The sequence below is a fragment of the Pteronotus mesoamericanus genome, unplaced genomic scaffold (assembly GCF_021234165.1).
Source record: "Pteronotus mesoamericanus isolate MK-2021 breed Mesoamerican mustached bat unplaced genomic scaffold, CSHL_Meso_final contig_25, whole genome shotgun sequence".
NCBI classification, from domain to species: domain Eukaryota; kingdom Metazoa; phylum Chordata; class Mammalia; order Chiroptera; family Mormoopidae; genus Pteronotus; species Pteronotus mesoamericanus.
Genome location: NW_026555105.1, coordinates 24,619,534 through 24,643,701, shown reverse-complemented (window position 1 = coordinate 24,643,701; position 24,168 = coordinate 24,619,534). Strand labels below are relative to the sequence as shown.

The following is a 24,168-nucleotide window of genomic DNA, read 5'->3' as shown; positions in this document are numbered from 1 at the left end:
AATAATTGCTGTGAGAAGACATGGAAATCACATCACGTAGAACTAGACAGTAACATAGAACTAGATGGTAACAATACTACTAGTATTTATATAGCCCTTCAAGTTTTTAGAGCATTTCCCCCATACCTGTGAACCTCAGAGCACTTCTGGGAAGAAAGAAACACAAGATCCCGTGGTACAAATGAAGATACAGGCTCTGAGAAGCTCCATGGCTGGCCCCAAATCGCCTATTCACCCAGGTCTTATAATTTGCATTTGTTCATCACCACATTTCCTTTTATTTAAGCATCCTGGAACCCATTTTGTTTTTTCAGTAAGAAATTCAAAATGAAGTAAACTAGATATAGCAAAAGGATGTTTTACCACATCTTCAAGGATTTCATTATATATATGGGCAAACATATTTAAGTTGAACTAACAATTTAAATTTCCCTAATTAATAAATATACAAAATAGAGCACTATTTCATATGTTTACTGTCCATTTGATTATTTTCCTTTGCAAAGTGTCTATCAAGTCACCGGCCAGTTTTTCTACTGAGTTTTTTGCCTTCCTTTTTATTTATTTATTTAATTGCTTTTAGAGAAAAAGGGAGAGACAGAAACACTGATGTGAGAAACACAGTTCAGCTGTCTCTTGTATGTGCTCAGACTATGGATTGTATGCATCCGGACCAGGGATCGAACCCACAGCATAGGTTATGTGCCCTGACTGGGAACTGACCCTACAGTCTTTCAGTTACAGGATGACACTCCCACCGAACCACACCAGTCGGGGTGCATTTCCTTTTTACTGATTTGTAGAAATTTCTTATTCATCCCAGAATTAAGTACTTTGTGTCACTGATCCGTCTGTTCTCCCAGCCTTCCCTGACCCTGCTCCCACCCCAGTCATTCCCTCTAACACTCAGACCGTCTCCCTCTCGCACTGGCCCATGATGGGGGCTTAGAAGGAGATCTTTTGTAATTGTCTGTTGCTCCCTAAAACTAGGAACCGAGACCCCTTGTTCTCATGACATCCCCATGCCTGGCACACTGCAAAATACTTACTAATGGACGGAAGGATGGAAGGAGGAAGCAAGGAGTTAATTCCAGGCATGGTAAAGAGATGCCTAGCCCCTGCCCTCATGGAAACAGCAATTTCTAAATTACATCACAAATTACTGTGATAACACCGCTAAACAAAAGATCTTTAGTACGAGATTGCTCATACAAAAGGCAACTGGGTTTGATAAAGGACGTAAAGAGGTAGTCTTGTCAACCGGATCTCGGGGAAAGAGCTATAGCTTCTGATGACGGGGTTGCTGCTCCCTACTCTGCCACAGCTGAGCCTGGTGGCTCTGGAGAAGTCACACAAGTGCCTCTGTGCTTTAGTGTCCTTACCTTATAAACAGGCTCTCCTGACCTGTGAGGGTTCACTGAAGACATACAACCAAACCCACCCAAGGCTATGTCCCATTCCACCACCCTGAGAAGTTCCAAAACAGAGTAACACCTCCAAAATCATCCCTTTCCAGTTAGATGGAATGAAGAGGAGGCATTCAGAACAGCTTTCCATTCTTTATCTTAACATTATCACCCACACCCCATCTGTAACATTCAGTAGTAATATGAGGTAAGGATTCTGACCCCTAAACTGAGGGTCTTCAACAGGAAAGCACCAGGGCCCCCGGAAGCCTCCCGACAGAGGCTTTCCGCCAGCACCTAGAAGCCACAGGGGCTGAGCTTGAGCACAGCAGACAAGAAGTCATGCGCCTGTGTACGTCACACACATGCACACACGCACGCACACTGAAGCCCCAGCAGAAGGTTATTTTTAACTCACCCATCCTGTTGTCAAGGAGACTCAGAAAGGCTGCTGGTTCCCCAGGGCAGGAAGGAGCCGGGGAGGGGCAGGAGCTCTGGCTCCGTACTAACTCCCCTCCCGCCTCCTGACCTTCCCGGCCCTTTTATAAATGTTAGTCCAGCACTGTCTCCTGCACTATCACCAACTGTGACTCCTCCCCTCCCTTGCTAGGATGGGGTGAGGTGAAGAGAGGTATCTTGAGGCGGAAAGTAGTAGATGGAGGACTGTTGCATCGACCCTGTAGCTGCTGTCATTACCAAGGGGTCAAAGGGCCTGTGATGAACAACTAGGAATTTAAGTAAATGCTCTGAAAGAACAAGCCTGAAGGGGAGATTCGCTTCCTAGGTTTTACCTGCCTGTAAGCAAGTAACTCCAGGGTCCCAGGCCTCACCCCAGGCCTCTGAGAAAGAGCTCTTTTCTGGAGGCTCCGTTTGAACAGGAAACCAGCACCCACACAGACAACCATTCTCCCGCCAGCAGGAAGGCAAATTCCTGTGCAAGGGAAAGAAAGGGCACAGCCTCAGACGTGGATGGGGAGGGGGCGAGTCAGCCAGCACTCTAGGCTCCTGACCCTCCCCTCAGCTGTGGCACTGCCCCAGCCAAGTGTCACAGGAGAGCTGGCCAAGGGAACAGAAACGTAAAAGAACCTGGAGAGGCCTACCGCATTCTGGCTCCTCCCCACCCCATGGGCGAAGGCCTTGCAACATGGGTCGCTAATACCTGAGTAGAAGAGGCCAAGTGTCGGTGTGGCTTCCAAAGCGGGCCCAGAAGGAAGCAAGGACCTGGAGCCAACTTCTCACCCAGAAGAAAAGTCCGTCGGAAGCCTAGCCTTAACAGGCATTCCCTTCCTAACAGGCTTCTACCCTAAAGACCTAATCCTCGAAGCCGAACCAAGAGTCAAGGGTGCCAAGCACATTCACTGGTTTGTTCCTCAAGGGAAGGCAAGACAGGCCAATGGGAAGGAAGGCTTTCTGCAGAAGGAGGCAGCGGCCAGTCAGGGAGGGCAAGGCCCAGGGCCCAGTTCTCTTGCTCTTATGCTCGGCACAGGCCTCCATTCCCTGGTCTTCCCAGTGGGGAAAGAATCCCCCATCTTGATGGTTGTTGGGATGATCAAATGCAAGATCAATGAATGACTGTAAAAACTAAAAAGGGACTGAATAGCAACACCCTCCGCCCCTCAGTCCCCTCACCATGGTGCACAGGACAGCAGCACAAGAACCTTAAACACCCACCCCAGGCAACCCGGGTACCTTCCCCAACGAGGCTGGAGCAGGGAAAGCATGGTGGCCATCAGGCCTTGCTGAGGCCCATGTGCTGACCGATTACGTGCGCTCGGCATCTGCCCGCCTTGCCTTCTCTTTCACACCTGCAATACATCCAATAGGCAGCCCCAAATCAAAACGGATCCACTTCCCACAGCTACCGTGGAGATGGAGGTCTGAAACACAAATACAGCAGTACATACTAGTACTCTCTGAAGTGGGATGTGTGTAAAGCAATCCACTGAAGTGTGGGAGAAAACAGAGAGCACTTATTTCTGTTTATCTTGTTCATGTTTTTTTTCCTGTGCATGCTCTATAATGGGCCTATCAGTACATATATAGAACTTAGCTTGTGCAAGCTGGGACACATGGTAAAACGACACATACATGTCAGCAGCCATGTGCGTCTCATTTCCCATTGCACCCAGCAGTGCCTGGAACATAACAAGCACTCAAAGATTTGCTGAAATAAGATAATTAATTCTACTGGACCCACCATGCACCAGTGTCCAGATTGCACTGAAGGTACAACAGAACCCACTCTGATTTCCAGCTCACATGCCAAGACCCACACCATGGCCTTCACAGTGGCCCTCAAACCAGGACCAGACCAGTGCCCATTCCCACCCCGCTCCCTGCTGAGTGCTGGGTCTGAGGAACCGGCTCAGTTCTGGAACCAGCAAAGGGCAGCAGGGAATGGCTGCCTTGCTGCTTCAAACTGTCTCAGCCCAGCCTCCACGCATGACCTCCTTCTATTCTGCCTCCTTTTCCTCCCTCCCTCCCTGCTTTTTCTCCCTCCCTCCCTCCTTTTCATCCCAAGGGCCCAGGTAAGACACTAAGTGGCACAGACCTCCTCTCTCAGACTCTATCTTAATCACCACCCATCCTCCCCCACTCCCTTAGCCATTTCCCAGGGGGGCTGTGTTGCTGGTGTAAACAGGAAATACAAGTGGTACTTTAAAAGGAAGAGAAAGCTCTGTCTGATGTGGCTCAGTAGACTGAGTGCCGGCCTGCAAACCAAAAGGTCATGATTTCGATTCCCGGTCAGAGCACATGCCTGGTTGCAGCGCAGGCCCCCAGCTGGGGGTGTGCAAGAGGCAACTGATTGATGTCTCTCACACAACAGCATTTCTCTTCCTCTCTTTCTCCCTCCCTTCCTCTCTCTGTAAATAAATAAAGTGTTTAAAACAAAAAAAGAAAAGAAGAGAAAAAAGCTCCCTCAGAGGCTTTCTTCCTGCTGATTCACTTAGATCCTACAGGGAAAGGCAGAAGCACCGAAGGTGCTGGACACATGGAGTCTCCTGGGTACCAAGAGCTCAGGTAGGATATGTCTTCATTTTTGGAGAGATTCATGTCCCAAAAGCTTCCCCTACCAGCCTTCCAGGGCCCCTCTCTCAGCCACAGCTGCCCGAAAGCCAACACCAGCACCGACCTGGGGCTGAGAACAGCACCGAAGCCTTCCTTCAACAGAGGAAAGGAAAGGCAACAAGGGACGACCAGAGGAGCAGCAGGGCAGGAGGGCAAGTTCCTTATGGCCAAGGCCTAGCATTTGCTGGCCGGCGGAGAGGCCCGGCTCAGTCTGAAACAGCACTTGCAGAACCCACTTACAGGGCCTTCTCACGGTGGGAAATCCTCCCCCATCCCATTCCTTCTCAGTCCTCAGGCGTTCCTGAGGCCTGCCTTGGGCTTACAATAGCTTGCTGGGCAGCCTCTCTTTGAGGCTCCTTTTGGGCCACCGGTTGGTAGCAGGGGCCCACTCTCCAACCTCAGCATTTTTCAAAACTCCACAGTGACACCCACAAGTGGTAATGGTTAGAGATGAACCCAAAAAAGTGTGGCTGTGGCCAGGCTGGACAGGAGCGCTGGGCATTGTGTCAACTGGGCTCCAAGCAGATGGGACTCATCCCACCCCAAACGCCACTTCTTTATCTGATGCCAATTCAGTTTGATACCTTGCTAGAGAAAATGTATTCACATTCTGTTCATGTTTGCCTAACAGGACCTAACAGCTATGAAAAAGAAAATACGTGGTATCATTCACTAGGTTTTTTTTCTCTTTTTCATTTTCAAGGCAATTTCATTAAAAGGTAGTACAGTAAGTCCTCACTTACGTTGTCAATAAATTCTTGGAACTGCAGAGAAAGGACATATAAAGAAACCAATTTCACCATAGGCTAATGAATATAAACAAGAGTTAAGTTCCTACAGTACCTCTTCTCATCAATGCCGTAAGGAAAACCACGAAGCAGCGTCATTCGAGGACCTGCTGTACTCCATGCCCTGGCTGGTTACACTCCGGCTGGTTACGCCCCTGACAGCTCTGTCCTTTCATACTGACACTGCATTCAAACTGTCAGTGTCATTTACTGAGTGACTCCATACCTTAACACAGACTGTTTTGCGCTGCTTTAGATGCAAATTATAATCCTTGTCCTGGAGGAAGTCGTTCAGGCTGAGCCTAACCTTTCCGCTAAATATCCACTTGCATCTTCTTAATCAAGGCCTGTGGCAGCTGACAGGGAACTGATTCCTCCACTTACAGGCACATCTCCCGGATAGAAATTACTGGTTTCTTCTTAATAGGAGTGTCAGGGACCTACATATCACTCTCGCTGGAAAAGCCAAGTAGGTGTGTATGTGCAGTGTTAGGAATAGCAAAAGAAATATTTCTAGCTTTTTCTAATGCTGACTCCCTTTGACAAGTTCAGCTGTCTGAACAAAGGATCGAATAGGAGGCGCCCTATTCTGAAAGTTTAGAATCATCCCCAATATGGCCCTACCCTGCACTCCAAAAGCCTCCCATAATGAGATTTACAGAAAATGCGTTCAGCTCCTACAGATGGACCACTGCACTTAAAGTACTTCCACAGGTAACTGCACTCCACACCAAGGAGCTCCAGAGAAAGGACGCAAAGGACGAGAAGAGCTCGTGGGAGACCCGCCTTTTCAAAACCTAACTCAGGATATGAACCATTTCACTTCCAGACAGTTAAGAGGGCACTTTCCATAATCTAATTTAGGTTTCAAACTCATCAAATGTAAGAACTGCCCTATTCTTATTTGTTTACTTTGAATCTTTGCCTTGAATCTGGTAAAAGCTCAGAGTATGTTTTTAATCCCATTGAATTTTAATTCATATTGTCAATCTTTATCTACAAGACCTAGAATAATGGGTGCCACCACTATTAGTGTGGGGAAGACAACCCTAGAGCTATAGTTATACAAATGCAACTAATAACTAAAAGGGCTATGATTTCAACCCATCCCAAAGGTTCAAATGATTGAGGGGAGGGGAGCCCCAGGGGGCACCCATAAAGCCCAGGGTGGCTATGAGCTGTACTTCCAGACAGCAACGAACGTGTTGCCAGGAATAATGACTAAAGAGGGATAGTGAAACCTTTTAGAGCCCTAAATGGTTCCATCCTGCACATTTTCACTCTTTGCCCCTGAATAATGGGAAATGCTCCACGCAGAGTCACACATCCGTCCTTCGAGGCAATCGGACTGCCTATTGGAAAGCCCCTTCCAAAGCTAACATTTTAAGATGCTATTCTCATGCTAAGAAACACCTCCATTATTCTTCTTGCTAACATCACTATCACCTGAAATTATTACACGTTTGTCTCTGATATGTAATAATTATGTTTCGCTTCCCCTGCTGAAACATAAACTCCATGTAGAAGCTACATCTGTTTATCACTGCTATATTCCCATGGCCTGTAATGCTGCCTGGCATATAGAAGATCCTCCATAAATGTTTCTTCACAGAAGGAGGAAGGGAGAGAAGACAATAGGTTAAAGAATAACTAAGGAATTATCCTCTTCTCAGTCTGTAAGTTAAAATGGCAGGTGTGGCTCAGTGGGTTGGATGTAATCAAACCATAAAAGGTCACCAGTGCAACACCCAATCAGGGCACATGCCTGGGATAGGGGCCAGGTCCCAGGCTGGGGGCATGCGAGAGGCAACTGATCAATGTTCCTCTCTCACATCAACATCAGATGTTTCTCTCCCTCTCTTTCTCCCTCTCTTCTCCTCTCTCGCTAAATTTAAATAAAGTTGTTTTTTTTTTTTAAGTGACAGGCATAAACATCACACCACAACAGCCAGCCACTGTGCACAAAAATCCCCATCTTACCATGTTTACACAGATTTGCAGGTTCCATGGGTGGAAGGAAAGTGGAAGTCATAAGCAGGAGCCACCAAACATGCAGAATAAAGGTGAGTAGTAGTATAAGAAGAAAATTTCAAAAATCTCAAAGAGCTGCTGCCTGCTTTTCCTCCACCACTCTTGCCAAAAGGATACACAGGCATACCTCAGAGATATCACAGGTTTGGTTCCAGACCACTGCAATAAAGCAAATATCTCAATGAAGCAAGGCATACCTGTACCTGCATCTTGCCACTTTGGCTTCTAGAAGCTGAGTTCCCTGACAAGGTGGTTTCTGCTCCAAGCAAAGACAGCCAGGTACATTAACCAAAAAGGAAGTAACTCATCATCTCAATAACAAATGCAACAGTAACAGCCACTCAGTCTTTACACTGTGAACAAGATGGCTGTTGTCTCTACCCAACTCTTATCTCAGCTGAGGGTTGAGGTCAATGAACAGAATAAACTTTAACACCTCAGTTATTTGATGTTAAAAAAAAAAAAAAAAAAAAAAAAAAAACCACACACACACACAAAAACACCCTGCTAATCCACAGTGAAATTTCTAAAAAAACAAACAAACAAAAGTCAGCTGCTTCATCTATTATTTTTTAAATGGCTTTCTTTTAAATGTTTGGGGTAGCAAATCTTCTACCCAAAGATTACTGTAAATCTCTACAACAAGGGCACTTTAACAGGACTTTGTCCTATATTTCCTTTGTTAAAACACAAAATTCAAGTGAGTAAATTTTAAAGAGCTTATTGGCTTTATTCAATGACTCATGAATTAGGTAATATCTAATCCAGCAGACAGAAAGGAGCTCCAAGAGGCTGTACAAAATGAAACTTCTACAGATAAAAGGGAGAGGAGCAAGGAAGTGAGGCTGGGCAAATAAAAAAGCAGGCAGGCCGACTGTTTCAAGGTCACTTTCCATGAGGGGATGGCAGAGCCTATTAGGCAAATTACCTAACAAGTGCTCATCAAGCAATTCCTGGCTGACTAGTTGAAGATTCTGTTTCTGGGAGAGCAAAAAACTGTTAAATCAAGTCTCAGTTTGGTGACGTGGGGCCTGGCATAAGTGAGACATTTGGGACCTGTTGCCTTGTTTTTGACATCTTGTATCTCCGCTGCCATTCCACCTGCGCAGGCCTTAGGAGCTAATGGATGAAGCAGCTGTCTGCCCCAATAATACAGGCCCTGTGCTTTAGTGCTCAGGTTTGAATCCTAGAGTTTATCCTCCCTTACTCTCACGCCACTGGCCATTAGCATGCCTGTCTTTCCAAGCTGTCTCTCTCTCAAGAGAACTAGCAAGGGAGGAGAGCTCAGAAGGTCAAGCCTCTTAGAATTAGGCCTACGCTAAAAATGGACAGATCCAGAACAGTTCACAAGTTCACAGCTGAAGAGTCCTCAGGCCCAGCGCCCAATCAAGGACCTCGAGGGTAGACTGGCACAGCAGCCTCAACTGTTCTCCGAGCATTTGCTCGGAGAGGTCCTGGCTAGAAGCGATGGCCTCGCAACCAGAAAAGCTGGAAAATGACAGGACAGCTCAGCACGTATGCCCTGCAGGCAGGTATTCTGGAGCCTAAGGGAGGCATGGTATGGGAAGAAATCCACCCACAGGTTTCTACTGGCAGGGAAGTCAGCAAAGTACTTTACTGCACAGTGAGGAAGGGCACTGGGCACACGCAGTCCAAGCCATTTGTCACACCTGATTGCCATCCATGTCCCGGCAGAGTTTCATTTTAGGAAAGGGACGAGGGAGGTGACAAAGGATGAATGCCATTAAAAGCCTCCAAACCACACAACCTCCAGAGCAATGGACACGGCTCATATTCACAAAAACACAAACAAAAAACATCCTCAGTACTTAATGGTAATATTGGAATTCACTAAAGCTACATTAATAATGAATATCAATCCTGCGAACACAGCATGGAGTGAAAAACTAGACAGAAAAACAAAAAAGGCTGCAACTGACTTTCCAAAGAAGCAAGACACTCTACCTCAGGGAGAAGAATGTCTCAGGCATGAGAAAAGGGGGAACCAGTACTAGCTGATTTCTTTGGAAGAAATCGTAACACATCTGGGCCTTGGTTTATCATCTATAAAACAGAAACAAATCCCATCCCAAGGGTACTGGAGAGATAAAATAAGTCTGTGTTTTTCAAGATGTGGGTTGAGACCTAGTGGTTCCTGAAATCAATTCAGTAAATCACAATCGGTAAGGAATAGAATAAAATTTGATGGCAGAAGTCAGGCTAGTGGCAGCTACCCCGAGAGAGGAACTAATTAGACAAAATCACTAGGGAGCCTTCCAGGTACTGGTGATGTTTTGTCTGATGAGGGGGTGGCGGCGCAGGCTGCAGAGATATGCTTATTTTATGAACCATCACAACACTATATAGTTATTATATGGACGCATTTCCATATGTGCACTACACTTCAATAAAAGTCTACATAAAAAGCAGAACAGGAATCAAACAGAAAACTTTTAATGTATCACAGATAGTGCAATTATTGCTTCATGAAACTTTTGCTTTGAAGTGATTAATATATGCAACCTTGTATTGGGCCACAATGTAAAATGTATTTACTCCTGTGGATCAAGGTCCAAAAAAGCCTGAAAGGCCTGAAACAACACAGAGAAATATGTTGTAAACTAAGTGGCCATACAAATGTTGGTTCTTGTGGGGGTGGGAGCAGGAATAAGGGGGAGACATGGCATGGTTAGCCTTTCACAGATAAAAACTAAAACATAAAAACACAGCAACTGTGTGCTACAAAAGCATTCAAAATGACATGCTTCTTCTCCATTATCCTATTTATATCTGAGATTTACCCATACTTAGGTTTCCTCATTTTGAAGGCTTTTTCTCTTTCCACAATCCTCAGGAAGAGAAAATACACCAACCAATAAGGTAAAACTTCTGCCTGAAGACTTACTCTCCAGTTCAAAGAAATTAGTAAGGACGCTAATTTCCAAACTAGCAATGAAACTGAAGACAAACAGGAAATGCTGCCTGAGCCAAAAACCACAGCACATTAGCATTTAAATGGCTACAATCTGTCCAAAAAAAAAGGTCCTCAAAGTTATTAAACAATAGGTGGGATGTAAAGATGAAAGATTAAGAGAAAAGACTTGGAGTTCGATGGTCTCCGAGTTACATTTCAGCACAGAGAAAGAAAGAAGTTAAACAGAAATGTACTGATATGAATTGTTGCTGTTGACGTATATTTTAAAAGAGCATTCACTGCATTTTAAATTTTAGTAAATTTAATTTTGAATTTAGTAAATTTAGTTAATTTAATACATTTTAGGTTTTAATTTTGAGTAAAACTTTTAATTTTACTTATTTTATCTACTAGCCTATATAGCAATAGTCATTATTATGTTTAGTATTTAAATTTTTATGAATTTAAGTTTTTTCTTAATCTTCACCTGAAGATGTGTTTATTGATTTGAAAGAGAAGGGCAGGTGGAGAGATGTAGGGGGTAGGGGGAAGGGGACTTGGGGGGGCACGACATTGCCTTCCATACACACCCCCTACCAGGGACTGAATCACCTTTTTGGTATATGGGACAATGCTTCAACCAACTGTGCCACCCAGCCAGGGCATATGAATTAAGTTTGTATTTGACATTCTGTAGTGTGTCCAAACTTTGTGCATCTGAACCATTTAGTTTTAATTACTGTCTTTACAACTTCATAAAGTCTTTTTAACATAAACACTTTTTAACGAAATGGTGGGATTGATACTAAGCACATCATGTTAATGGCGCATGGTACTTCAATACTAAAAATAAATACTGACATGCCGATAATTTTCATTTTGCTCCTCAACTCTAGTTGCTAAGCTCAACAAATTCTTCCTGCAACCAGAGGCCTGTTTTTCACTGCCCAGCCGGCTGCTAATCTTCACAGCTGCCTTAGCACCACTCAACCTTCTGACAACCTTATATGCTGCAAACAGCCAAGACTGCCCGTGACCAGGAGTTTATGACCATCTCAGCAGGAGAGCTGTGCTTTCTAGCTCTGCCTCCTTTATTCCCCCGGGACAGTCAGGTTTGCCACCTGTCAGGAACCCCCATGACAGATCAACATGTCTTTAGTGAACTGCGTGAAATCCAGGCCAAGGAGCCCAACTCCAGAGAATGCACACCCGGAGGAGAGAAAGCACTTATCAAGGATTTGAACAGCCGGTTTCCACTGAGGCCTGGAGAAGGGAAGGAGATGAAGAAATGGGGGGCAGGAATCGAGAAGATGCCACACGGGTGCTGGGGGCTAAGCTGGACCTCAGGGTATAAGGGCTCCGGGCAGTGCAGGCCTCATATTACAGCAGCCGGCAGGGCCTGCCCAAGACCAGGAGCCAGGGTGGTAGAATGGCTCGAGGAAAAGCATGCACGTCAGGGTCGGCTCGAGGTTCCAATTCTAAGTTGAATTTCAGGCCTTGTTGCTCATACCTGTAAATAGGAGCCAATACTTCTGATAATCCAGCAAGTCCTCATACAGAAATGCATACAAGGGGCCAGCTGGTCGCTGCAAGGTCAGGCCTCATAATAACATCACAACCCTGCCCTAAGGCTATCCTCTAGGCTATGACAGCATGTCTGTGAAAAAATGGATAATAATTTTCTAAAAATCCCTTCAGAACAATACCGAAGTTTAGATCTCTCAAGTTCTTTAACAATTAAAAAAGCTTAACAATCAATAATAAAAATGTGAACATGCCAACAGAAATACTAGCAAAAAAGACAATTTGCCAAATACAAATAACCTGTATTTTAATTTCACAATATTCAATGACATAAAAAAATAAAATGGCCATGAGAAACTGTTTTTCTCATATCAAATTGAATGGGTAAATGAAAAGAATATGCAATATGGACCAGGGTTAGAGAAAACTAGAACACTCATATAGTACACACGGAAAGATAAATTAGCACCACCTTTCTGAAAGGTCATTTGGAAATTTGTATGAATAGCCTTTAAATGATTCATACCTCCTTTGATCTAGTCATCCCATGTCTAGAAAATACCCTTAGTGAATATTTTGAGAAACATATAATTTATATGAGGATGTTCGTTACAGGATTATTTGTACAAAGAAACATCCTATTACGACCAACAATAGAAGATTCTGCCCTGATCTACTTAACAAAGGTAGGGAGGAATACCAAGCAGACATTTTAAAACCTTAGGAATAATGCCCTGGCTGGTGTGGCTCAGGGAACTGAGCGCAGGCCTGCAAACCAAAGGGTTGCCGGTTGGATTCCCAGTCAGGGCACATGCCTGGGTTGCAGGCCAGGGTCCCAGTGGGGGGCACACAAGAGGTAACCATGCATTGATGTTTCTTTTCCTCTCTTTCTACCACCTTTCCCCACTCTAAGAATAAATAAAATTTTTTAAAAAAGAAGTAAAGTTGTTTTGCTAGAACAATGCACAGATGTCATCTTTCTACATCTGTTGTGCTGATAAGCAGTCAGCAGCGCCTTAGGGGCTCAACCCCCAACCCCTTCCTTCCCACCCTCTTACAGCTTCTGTAAGAACACATGGAGAAGCAACGATGGCAGGGGAGTATTTAAAAAATGAATACTGAGAGTTTATGAGCATCATTTGAGAGTTTTGGTTTGGGCAAGGTGACTCTTCCTAACCTAACAACTCTCTGAAGAGCCCTGGGGCATTCGCTGCTTTCTTGGTGAGGCACTCCTGGAAGACAGTGGTGATAAACCTCACAGCTGGCCCTGTGCAAGAGACAGCCCACCTAGCGACACTGGCATCTGTTATCATTCCCTAGCAACGTACTCCAAATCAGCTGTAGGCTGGACCCTGACTCTTCACCTATTTTAACTCATATAAAAAGGTGCACCTCATATTAAATTTGGACTTTATTTCTCTCACCTCCCTTTACCTAGAACAACAGTGTTATTAATCTTGCATTTGTTTAGAGTATGTTACTTCTTTATTTTATTTATTAAGAGATATTATCCTATATACTACTGGCTTGTGAAATTATAATTTCCACAGCAAACCTGCGCTAAATAAATAAATTGCTGGCAAAGATAACTCAGTCTCTGAGCATAACTTTTGCTGTTTCCCAATATATGTAAAAATAAAACAAAAAAGATGCCTTTACTGGCTTCCCCCTAAACTCTCTGGCATGGCCCTTAAGGCCCTCCCATCACACTTGGAGATCCCTGCCTCCTTCTCTCGCTACCCTCCCAGGCACATTTCTGCTCCTGCAGTTCAAATGTTCACCCCCAACGAGCCCCTTCCTCCGCCCCTGCCCAGGCGGTATTCAATCATACGAGAGGCCTGGATTGAGTCATGCAGATGAATACACAGGGCACCATGACATTCTCCAAACAACCAGAACAGCCACCCCAAGGTCTGCTTCCACTACCACCACCACGTTACTCATACTGGCATAGCCTCTTTTACTGTCACTTCACTTGACTGCACTTCACAAGTGTGGCATTTTTTACAAATTGAAGGCAAGACTTCCCACCAGCGAAAAGATCAGACTCTCTTTACTGCAATACTCACTTTATTGCAGAGGTCTGGAATAACCACAGTGACTCTGAAGTACGTCTATACTGAATTCAACAAAGCCAAGATATTAGAGGTCAACGAAGGCTGGAAATTCTGTGCCAAATTTCCTGAAAAGAAAGGGCCCTGAAAAAAATCTCATACCATCCTAGTTTCCACCTCCTTTTTGACCAACCTTGATGCTAAAAGTTTTTGTTTCCTCAACTTCAAATGGGGGCTCATTTTAGTGTTTCAGATTATTTTATAACCAATGGGAAATATAAGAGTCATGTGCTACAACACCAAACTCAATACTTGAGGCAATTCTTCCTGAGATCGAGGAAATAAGATAATCCAACAGAGCTACCAGGACTCAAGTGGAACCCTCTGGAACAATGAGATGTCACTTGTCTAGTGAAAAGTCCCTCAGAGAATGGTATCTCTGAAAGAAATAGTTCTTTCTCAAAAGTTCTCAAAATAGCTATTCCCCTGTGGCATCTTTTCAACAGATCACTATGTGCAAATTGAAAAATATCTGTACAGAGAATTCTGTGGAACAGACAGGAGACAGAAATGCCAGCTGTTCAAGAGAAAACTAGGTATTTGGCTGATATCCTTGTGAAAAAACAAACCTCATGCGGACCTTGCTCTCCCAAAATTACAGGAGGGTTACTGACACAGCACAGACTGGATTTTAGTGGGAAATTCTATTAGAAGTAGCCAAAGATAAGCAATTAAGGGGGTCCCTGGGCATCTACGAGCACCCTCACCTTCAAAGCAGAATCGCACACTATAAACCCACAGTGGAAGGGAATAAAGAAGATTTATGATGTACGCCGTCAGAGTTATTAAGCCTGTGGAAAAAACTGGCCAAAGGCAATCAGAACTCTGGCTGGCCAGCCAGTCTCCCTGCAACATAATGGGATTATTTTTCACTTATCTTTCAGTGACTTTTTTCCACCAAGGACCTGTTATTTTGAAGACTGCATTTATTAATAACTGATTTGCTTCTCCATAGAGAACTGTCACGTTGCACTAAGAGCCTAACCTCCTTAGGCCCCTCAGGCAGGAGGACACCTGGGTTTCAATGCCAGCCCTAACAGTAGCTGTGCCATCGCCAGCAAGTTACTGCTCCGACAGCTGGGTAACAGGCATTTCTGTTGCAATGGTTGGAAGAAGATGCACATGCAATAACGACTTTTATCCAAAGTCATCTTGTTAAGTAAAGCAGCATCATTTCTGACTATCTAAAACAGATCATTTCCAGGCAATTTTGTAAGAATTCCAGATCTTCTTTTTAGGTAACAATTACTCCTCTGTCCTATAGAGATCAAAAAATATAAATCTGATGATAAGAAACATGGTGCTGAAGGCCTGGTTTTTCCTCTACTTTCATAAAAGTGGTGCTGGACATACTTGTGTGCTATGGGATGCAGGGAGTTCCCCACATGTTATTTGTTTGCTGAATGATCCTCACACCAAAAGATCCTTGAGGCCTGCGTCTTGAGGGTTTTCCGACTGAAGAGCAGACAGCTGCCTGTGCTCAACCCCCAACCCCTTCCTTCCCACCCTCAAACATGCAAAACTGTTCCCTTTCACTTTCTGTCTGTCTGTGAATCAGCCACCTGCCAGCACTGGAGCAGACCCTCAACCACCATAACTCGTCTCCTCTACTCCCCACCCTCATCTTCCTCCAGCTTTTCTTCTTCATTGCTTGGTAGCTCTCCTGTCAATTTTTAACAGGCACCTTCAGGCCTGTGGAAGTGCTTAGAGGTACCTGGTTGTCCCAACATCCATCCTCCTTTTCCTCCATTGTAATAGGTGCCCCAATGCTTCGCCGGGCACATGGCCACCTATATGGAACATGTCCTAGCTTCCCTGGCAGTCAGAGGAAGCCATGTGACAGTGTTTTGGCCAATGGGACATAAGCAGAAATAGAGACAGCATATTCTAGGAATTGTCCTTCCAGGAAAGGAGTAGGCCTCCTTTTTTCTCTCCCCCTTCTTCCTGTTTTCTGAAATATGAATGTGATGGTTGGAATTCCAGCAGCCATACTGTACTAGAGATAGAAGTCACACAATCAGGATGGTAGAACAGCAAGATCGAAGAAAACTAAATCCTTGACACTGAAGTTGATGGAATGCTGACCTCCAGACTTCTTTTACACAAGGGAGATATACTTCTATCTTGTTTAAATCACTATCATTTTTGGTTTTTGGTCATATCCAGTTAACAGGGGAGCAACTATGTTTTGGTATTTTAGATTTTGCTGTAATGTTTAAAGAAATACATTATAAAACACACAGTACTAGTTATTTTGTAAGATAACAGAAACTAAAAAACATGAGTAAGAGCTCAGAAAAATCCATACAAATGGCAAATGTATGTATAAAGGTTTACTGTTCAAAAAAAAGGTTAGGCCCCATCACCTTCCATGAAATGATTATTGAGCCATTGTGGGAAATTACGTAGGCAGGATAAAACCATATCTACTCCTCGTTCCACTTGACATCTCTCTGGCACTTGATACTGACCTTTTATTTTTTCTCAAAAATTTATTCTTTCAGGCTTTGGTATGATAGCACACCACCCGCTCTTGACTCTTTCATTGTTCTCCTACCCCGTCTCTTCTCCTCCTCCGGCCACCTCAAATCAAATATGGTCACTTTCCAGGCTAAGCCTCAACTCTTGCTCTTCTTTTCTTTTCTTTTCTTTTTTTTTTTTTTTTTTTTGGTCTTCTTAATGTCAACAGCAGAAGCCTGGAATTCACATGTGTCATCAACCAAGAGGAACCATTTTTATCTCACCCCCCCACCCCCCACCCCCAGCCCACACAAAACAACAAAAGTGTAGCAACCTCCTGCTTCTAATGTTGTAAGATGAGGGAAGTCTCTCAAAACTCAAAACTTCCTATTGAAGAGGGCAGACAGAGCCCATGCCCTTTAACCTCAATATCCTACTGAAATGAATGTCAGAGAGTATGGTAAGGATTAAAACCATGGCCTTAGACAGAAATGGTAGGGGACAGGGAGCATCTGTGGACGTAAGATTTCAACAGATTTCTGGATGACCAAGATGAATGAAATAAAACAGAAAATGCAGCCAAGAGGATACACCTGAGGAGGGCTCCGGGGAAGCGGCAGCCCTCCGCTCTGATGCCCTGCAGAAGCTCTGCACTGAGATCTGACCTATAGGATGGCAGGTGAGGTTTGGGAGGTTCTGCCCCCCACCTACTCGGCCTAAAATGAAGGCTGCCAGACAACAGGCTCCATTTAAGCACACAGAGGTCTGTCAAATTCCCAGTGTCAAAATTTATAACAAAGACCTTAATCAAGACAGGAATCTGGAGGACCTGTAAGAGGAACTCCCACACTGTGTGTCGGTCAAGCCCTACAGGAAAAATTCTATGATTATAACAGCCATCCCTTTAACTTCCTCTCACCCTTCTTAAGAACTTCCTTCTTGGTCTGGCACACTTGCCTGCACGGCTGCAGGTACTAGACTGCAATCCTTTAATTTGCCTGAACAAATCCTTTTTTGGCTGATGAATACCTAGTAGACTTTATTTACAGTTAACATCAGTCAGGAGAGGGGCGAGCCGAGACACTGCTGTGTGTCTCCCCATTCTTCCTTGTCTGAGTGGGAAAGTTTATTTGAGGTATCCTGCCCCACCCCCTCATACTGTCCCTCTTCCACAATTGTACTGGGAGGGGAGACAATGACAGGTAATCCTTTTAGTACAGGGTCACCAGACCCAATGAGGAGACTACCGGACATCAAGCTATGCAAGCTTGCCAGTTCAGGAAGCTCTATACCGCCAACAAAATAAAGGTGACTCAGTGAGTCTGACAATCCACCACTGGATGTTAGATTTTAATGAAACTAGACGACAGTATTCCTAATATGGGCCCGCTCATTAAGGTGACCACATAATGTATCCTCCAAATGGGGACCCTAATGAGCAAAAGAGTGTCACCCTACTCATCACCCACCTACTCCACACCCATTATCATTGACCTCTTCAACCCTTCTCTTCCTTGGTAATACCGTTCTTTAAAGCAACAGTTCTTGAATTCTTTGATCTCAGGACCTCTTATTACTGATTACCTCAATAGTTATTTACGTAAGTTCTGTCTATTGATATTTGCCATTATTAGAAACTAAAACTTGGGAAATTTCTAAAATATGAAAATATGCAAGTATGGTGGTTCCTCAAAAAATTCAACATAGAATTACCATATGATCCAGCAATTCCACTCCTGGATATAAACCCAAAATAACTGAAAGCAGATACTCCAACAAATATTTGTACACTCATGTTCATAGAATTATTTGCAATTTGGGTTGTTTGCAGTTTGGAGCCACTACAAAGAAGACCACTTTCAATATTCTAGTAGTTGTCTAAACATATGTACAGATTTATCCTGGGTAATCACCTAGGAATGGAAATATTAAATCATAAGATTTGTGTAAATTTAGCTTTAGTAAATATTGCCAGCTTTCTAAAATGCTTGTACCAATTTATACTCCATAAGCAGTGTGTGAAAGTTACATTTGCTCCATCATACTTGCCAATCCTTAGTATTTTCAGTCTTTTTAATTTTAGCCACTCAGGTAAGTATGTAGTGGTATCTTATTGTGGGTTTTAACTTGCATTTCTCTGATGACTAATGGTGTTGGGAGCATTTTCATATATTTATTGACCATCTTGAAGTACTCATTTTTCTATTGAGTTGTCTTTTTTATAAATTTATTTTGTAGGAATTCTTTATAGATTCTGGATATGAGTCCTGTTTCAGATATATTTTTTATAAGTATCTTCTCATTGTCTGTGACCTTCCTTTTCACTCTCTTAATAGTTCAAGAAGCAGAAGCTTTAATGTAGCTCAACTTACTATCTCCTTTATAGTGCTTTTTAAAAATAGAAACTTTTAAACATTGCTATACCATTATTACACCTAAAAAATTAACAATTCCTTTATAGTAAGTATTTAAATTTACTCAGTAATTTAAATTTTCTCTTTATAGCAGTTTTGAGTGGATGGATCCAAATGAGGTCAGAAATCATTAATATGCCTTAAGTCTTTTAATCTGTGGATTTTTTTTAAAGACTTTTATTTTTTGACAGAGGGGAAGAAAGGGAGAGAAACATCAACATGTGGTTGCCTCTCACACCCCTTACTGGGGACCCTGCCTGCAACCCAGGCATATGCCCTGACTGGGAATCAAACTGCTGACCCTTTGGTTTGCAGGCCAGCGCTCAATCCACTGAGCCACACCAGCCAGGGCTAATCTGTAGATTTTATTCTCCATGTCGATCACTCCCCTCTCTTCCTTTTTCTTCCCCCAAGTTGGGAAGGAGGGTGACTTCTTAACATTTATTTTCTAAAGCAATCAGATCATTTGTCCAGTGGTGTTTTTCAATGTATTCTTCTGTTTCTTGCATTTTCTATAAACCAGTACTTAGAGCTAGAGTCTTGATCGGGCTCAAATATGATTTTGGGGCAAGATGCATGCATTAGTAGTATTGTCCATCCAGAGATACATAGTATCTACTGGTCCCTCTGATGGAAGCATCGCTAATGGTTACTACCTCATTCTATTAACTCAAAGAAAATTGAAAATATTTATAGTCTATCACTCCTTTTCCATTTATCCTGTAGGGAAACTTCTCCCAAAGCTTTAGTTTACTTGGTTTGGCCAATGTCCTCTAAATGGAAGCTGGCTTTACTGTTTATCTCTGTGGTTCTGCTTTTATAGAGCTTTTGACTTTTATAAAGTTTGTTTTCTTCCAGCTTATCAATATATTGAAAAAAGTATTTTAGTTTTATTTTAGCAAACATTTTTTAGTTACTTTTAGTGGAGAGTTAATTAGGATGTTCATTTCATTATACTGCTGGAAACATTCGTCCTATACTCTTCTGTAAGTTATTTAAATAAAGTGTGATCGTAAAATTTTTTTTTCATCTTCCAAGGAAATATATTTGGATTTTAATACAAGTGTTCAAAAGCCATAATAGAAGGGCAATTTTTATGTTTTTAAAAGGTTAATGGCTTTTCTATACATATGCAAGTTTTCCTACAACATTCAATCTTCAAAATCCATTTCTTCAAGATCCATTTTAGATATCACCGCTTTCTTATGAAGGCTTCCCTATTCAGGCAGTGGCCATATATTCATATTTGTACATGGGGACTCACTGTAATTAAAAGCACCCACTGTTCTTTCTTAACAGAGTTTTCATGCCCTGCTTGGACAGTAAATTTTATGGTCACCCACCAATCCTAGAAATTAGAAAATTAGAATTGAAATTAATCTTTATTTTTTCTCTTTTTATTTATTTTTTTTATTGTCCAAATATATTTGTCTCCATTTTCCCACCCCACCCCCTACCTCGCACCCTCAGTCCTTCCCCACTTTGCCTCTGCCCATGGGTCCTTGACCTTAAAATTTTTTAAAAGAGAGAAACTTCTCCTAATAAACTTTTTGGTTATTCTAAGGCAGCAGTTTTCAAACTTTTTCAGCTAATGACATACATAAACTAATTACTAAAACTCTATGGAACACCAAAAAAGATATTTTTTTGCCAACATGACAGAAAGTTATAACTGATTAATTCACACTGAACAGCTATTATTGTGTTGGCTGTTGTCAGTTTTTTTATTTGACAATCTAAGAGAATAGAGATCAATGTCCCTGACTAAGAGTCAGTTACTGCATGTTTTAAAAATTCTTGCAGCACACCAGTTGAAAATCACTGTTCTAAAGTAAAGTTTCTATAGGAAAAGCATGATAGTATCTCAAAACCATCCCATTCGAAGTCCAATTGTTCAAATGAGAAAACTAGGGCAAATTAGTGGTGGAGCCAAGGTTATAAACCAAGCAGTCCAAATCCTAGCCTGTGCTGGTAACCACTAGGCCACAATGCCTAAGATCAAGAAACAAGTCAATACTCAGTATTCCTTTGTGAGGAAGGAGAAACCACATACAAAGACAGACCCTCTGGCTGTTATGGTGGCCACAAATTTACTGAGGAAAGGAAATATGTCATTTGTATCAAAAGCTGAAACAATGTATATCCCTTTCTGAGTCCATAATTCTAAACATAGAACTTATCTAAGGATATCATGCATGTGCAGAAGTTTTTCATTTTTTTTTTTTTTTAACAAGGATATTTTCTGCAACCTGCTTACAACAGGAAAAAAAACCCAAAAGCTTAAATAGCCCTGGCTGGTGTGGCACAGTGGATTGAGCACCGACCTGCAAACCAAAGGGTCTCTCCAGTTCAATTCCCAGTCAGGGGACATGCCAGGGTCATGGGCCAGGTCAGGTCCCCAGTAGGGGTCACACAAGAGGCAACTACACTGATGTTTACTCTCCCTTTCTCCCTCCCTTCCCCTGTGTCTAAAATAAATAAATAAAAACCTTAAAAAAAACACAAACAACAAAACTTAAATACCTGACTTGTTCAATAAGTTAAGGTATGGCCAAACAGCGAAATGAACTAAAGCCATTAAAAATGATGCTGGGTTAGAATTTTTAAAGAACTTAACAATATTTAAGGCCATATTCTTAAGTTAAAAGAAATTGAGTCATGCGCTCGCTTGCATGGCTCAGTGGACTGAGCGCTGGCCTGCAAACCAAAGGGTTGCCGGTTTGATTCCCAGTCAGGGCACATGTCTGGGTTGTGGGCCAGGTCCCCGGTGGGGGAGCATGCGAGAGGCAACCACACATCAATGTTTCTCTCTCCCTCCCTTTCTCCATCCCTTCCCCTCTAAAAGTAAATAAATAAAATCTCTTTTAAAAATTGAGTCATAAAACAGTAATACACATAGTACAGGAATGTGCAGTGTGTATAAAAAGCAAGCATACACACCAAAACATTAAAGTAGTTATCTCTGAGTAGCAGGATTAAGGAGATTTCTTTTTGGTGTTTCTACATACAAGAATATCTTTTATAATTTAAAAAAATGTGAAACAGCGTTCACAAAGAAATTAATGAACATTAACCATTTGGGAAAATGCTTCCGACAGCATAAAAAGGCGAGTCATCAGATCATGCATGGTAGCCACCGTTACAGCCATGTGCAGCAATATGCACGGGAGAGGTACTCTTTTGAACAACGGCCGTTTCTCTGAATGATGGGACTGTTAGTGGATTTCATACTCATATATATACATTTTTTGTGATTTCTACAATACTAGTCTGATAAAGTACTGAGATAAGGAAGATCGAAAATGAATGTTGACAAAATAAGATTTAAATAGACAGAGGTAGGGAGACGGGTGACAAGAAAAGAGCACATCCTGGGGGTTAGAAATAGCAAGGGCCAAGATCCATGCCACAGAGGCACCAAAGCAAGAGGAGGGGACTGGTTAAGAGAGAGGGTTATAAAGGACCTAGATTAAGAGATCTGATAAAGGGGCCGGAATTCTTCCATGCCCCACCCCCACCCCCGTAACTCACAGGATGGTTTTAGAGCTGCTAGAAAATACAAAGTACAGATGGACTAGAAGAGGCTAAGAAAAATCCTAAATGGAGGGCATTCAATTAGAAAGGTTTACCACAGTGTAGGCATCAATTCCTGACCTACGGGAAATACTTAAGAGCAAGAGATAAGGAATTCAGGTAACACCCGTTAAAACCTATGCCCTGGGCTGGGTGAGGGAGCAGAGACACAGGGACTAATGGATTTCAAGCTGCAGTAACTCTGACATCTGATTCTACTTGCAGAGGAGACAGGAAGAGGAGGGTCAACATCCAGAATGAGAGAAGTCAGGCTTGAGACAAAGTTTACACTGACTGAGAGCAGGCATCTAAGAATGTCCTGAAAACCACCAAATCCACAGGACAAGCAAAACACAGATGTGGGGTCCTGGCCGGATAGCTCAATTGGTTGGAGCATCATCTGCATGTACAAAGACTGTGGGTTCAATCCCTGGTCACTGAATCGATCAGAAGCGACCACTGAATGCATAGATAGGTGGAACAACAGATCTCTCACACTCTCACTCTCTCTAGTCAATAAATAATTTTTTAATTTTATAAGACACAGATGTGGAGATGAGGCTTTGAGAGACACCCACTGAGGGATCCAGGGTCAATGACAGATATCCTTACATCAGAAACCCAGATACAGAGAGTGTTACCAGTAAATCCTAGGTCTCAAGGGCTCTTTCAAAAACAGCAGTCTTCACAGAGAAATCCAGCACAAAGGTCAACAAACCAAAAGAACATCTGATTTTGGAAGGACAGGTCAGGTCCTTCCCGCATGGACAGCAGTTGTTCATAAGCACCACAACCTGGAACAAGGGGGGCTGCCTCTGGGAAGAAATAGGGAGAAGAGAAGGATGTGCTCACAGTGTACCCTTTGTGTCTATCAAATTCTGAACCATACATTGCCTAGTCAGAACAACGTTAAAAAGTTCAGCTTTCCTTGAAAGGTCACTCAACTTAGCGGGCCCTATGCCATCCCCACTGTTGTAGCAAATAGCATGAGAGCAAAGATCAGGGACTGGCAGGGTGAGCTGCCTAACCGGGACCAGGTCTGCCCTCGTTGGCACTGCCCCACCACCCCAACCAGGCAACCATCACGTGGCAAGGCTTGGAAGGCCAGAACTCTGCCCAATGCCAGGAATAAATTAGTATTCTTCCAACGAGACCCTGGCAAAATTAATAATTAATCATCAGGGTCTCTCTGTCTCTTTTCCAAACCAGAAGCAGTATGACACCGGGAAGGCTGTACTTTCTTACCCCCGGCAGCCTCCAGCACCACTCGCAACGGCCTGGGCCGTCACAGCCCTCGAACAGGTTAAGAAGCATGTGCAGGAGAGCCGCTCTGCATGCCCTCTGGGACACTAACAAGTTCAACACACTCCCGCTATGTAGATCCTGGGGAAGAAGGAAGAGTGTACAAATCAGAAATATTGATGCTCACACTTTTATAAATGGTTTAAAGAATGATTATTTGCACTATGAAATTAGTTACAAGTTTCATTTCAAAGATTTCCCAGATGCATTCAAGTTAAAGGATTTCTTCAAAACAATGGGGAAAGAATGATTATTTGAAGATAAAATTGGTATAAAATTCTGAATATTTTCCTTGTAATATCCAAGTGGCTGCTCTTAGGGATGGACTTCAAAATATATAATCACCAGGCATCCAATATCCCGGAAAACTGAACCTAATCAACTGTTTCTACAGGGGGGGAAAAAAAAAAGGTTTCTCAGAATCTCCACATTCAGTATATGGGAATTTATTTTTATATACTTGACATTTTAAAGATCTTTTTTGCTATTTTTTAATTTTTGTAGCCACATTAAAAAAAGGTGCTATTTTTACATTTTTTCCTATCAATCAATGCAAAAGCTTTAAAAGTCTGT

General features: G+C 42.9%; 1 protein-coding gene across 3 annotated transcripts in view; it reads right to left on the bottom strand.

Annotated features, from left to right (window-relative positions):
- The window catches only part of CDS2 (CDP-diacylglycerol synthase 2), a 50,076-nt gene that overhangs the window by 21,358 nt on the left and 4,550 nt on the right, over positions 1–24,168 (bottom strand). The window contains exon 1 of one of the 3 annotated variants that reach the window (XM_054574009.1): positions 23,539–23,745. The exons of the other annotated variants lie outside the window; for them this stretch is intronic. Coding sequence (XP_054429984.1) covers positions 23,539–23,607 — 69 coding nt within the window. The 5' untranslated portion in view covers positions 23,608–23,745. Of the gene's footprint in view, positions 1–23,538; positions 23,746–24,168 lie in introns of those variants that run through there. 3 annotated transcript variants of the gene reach the window in all.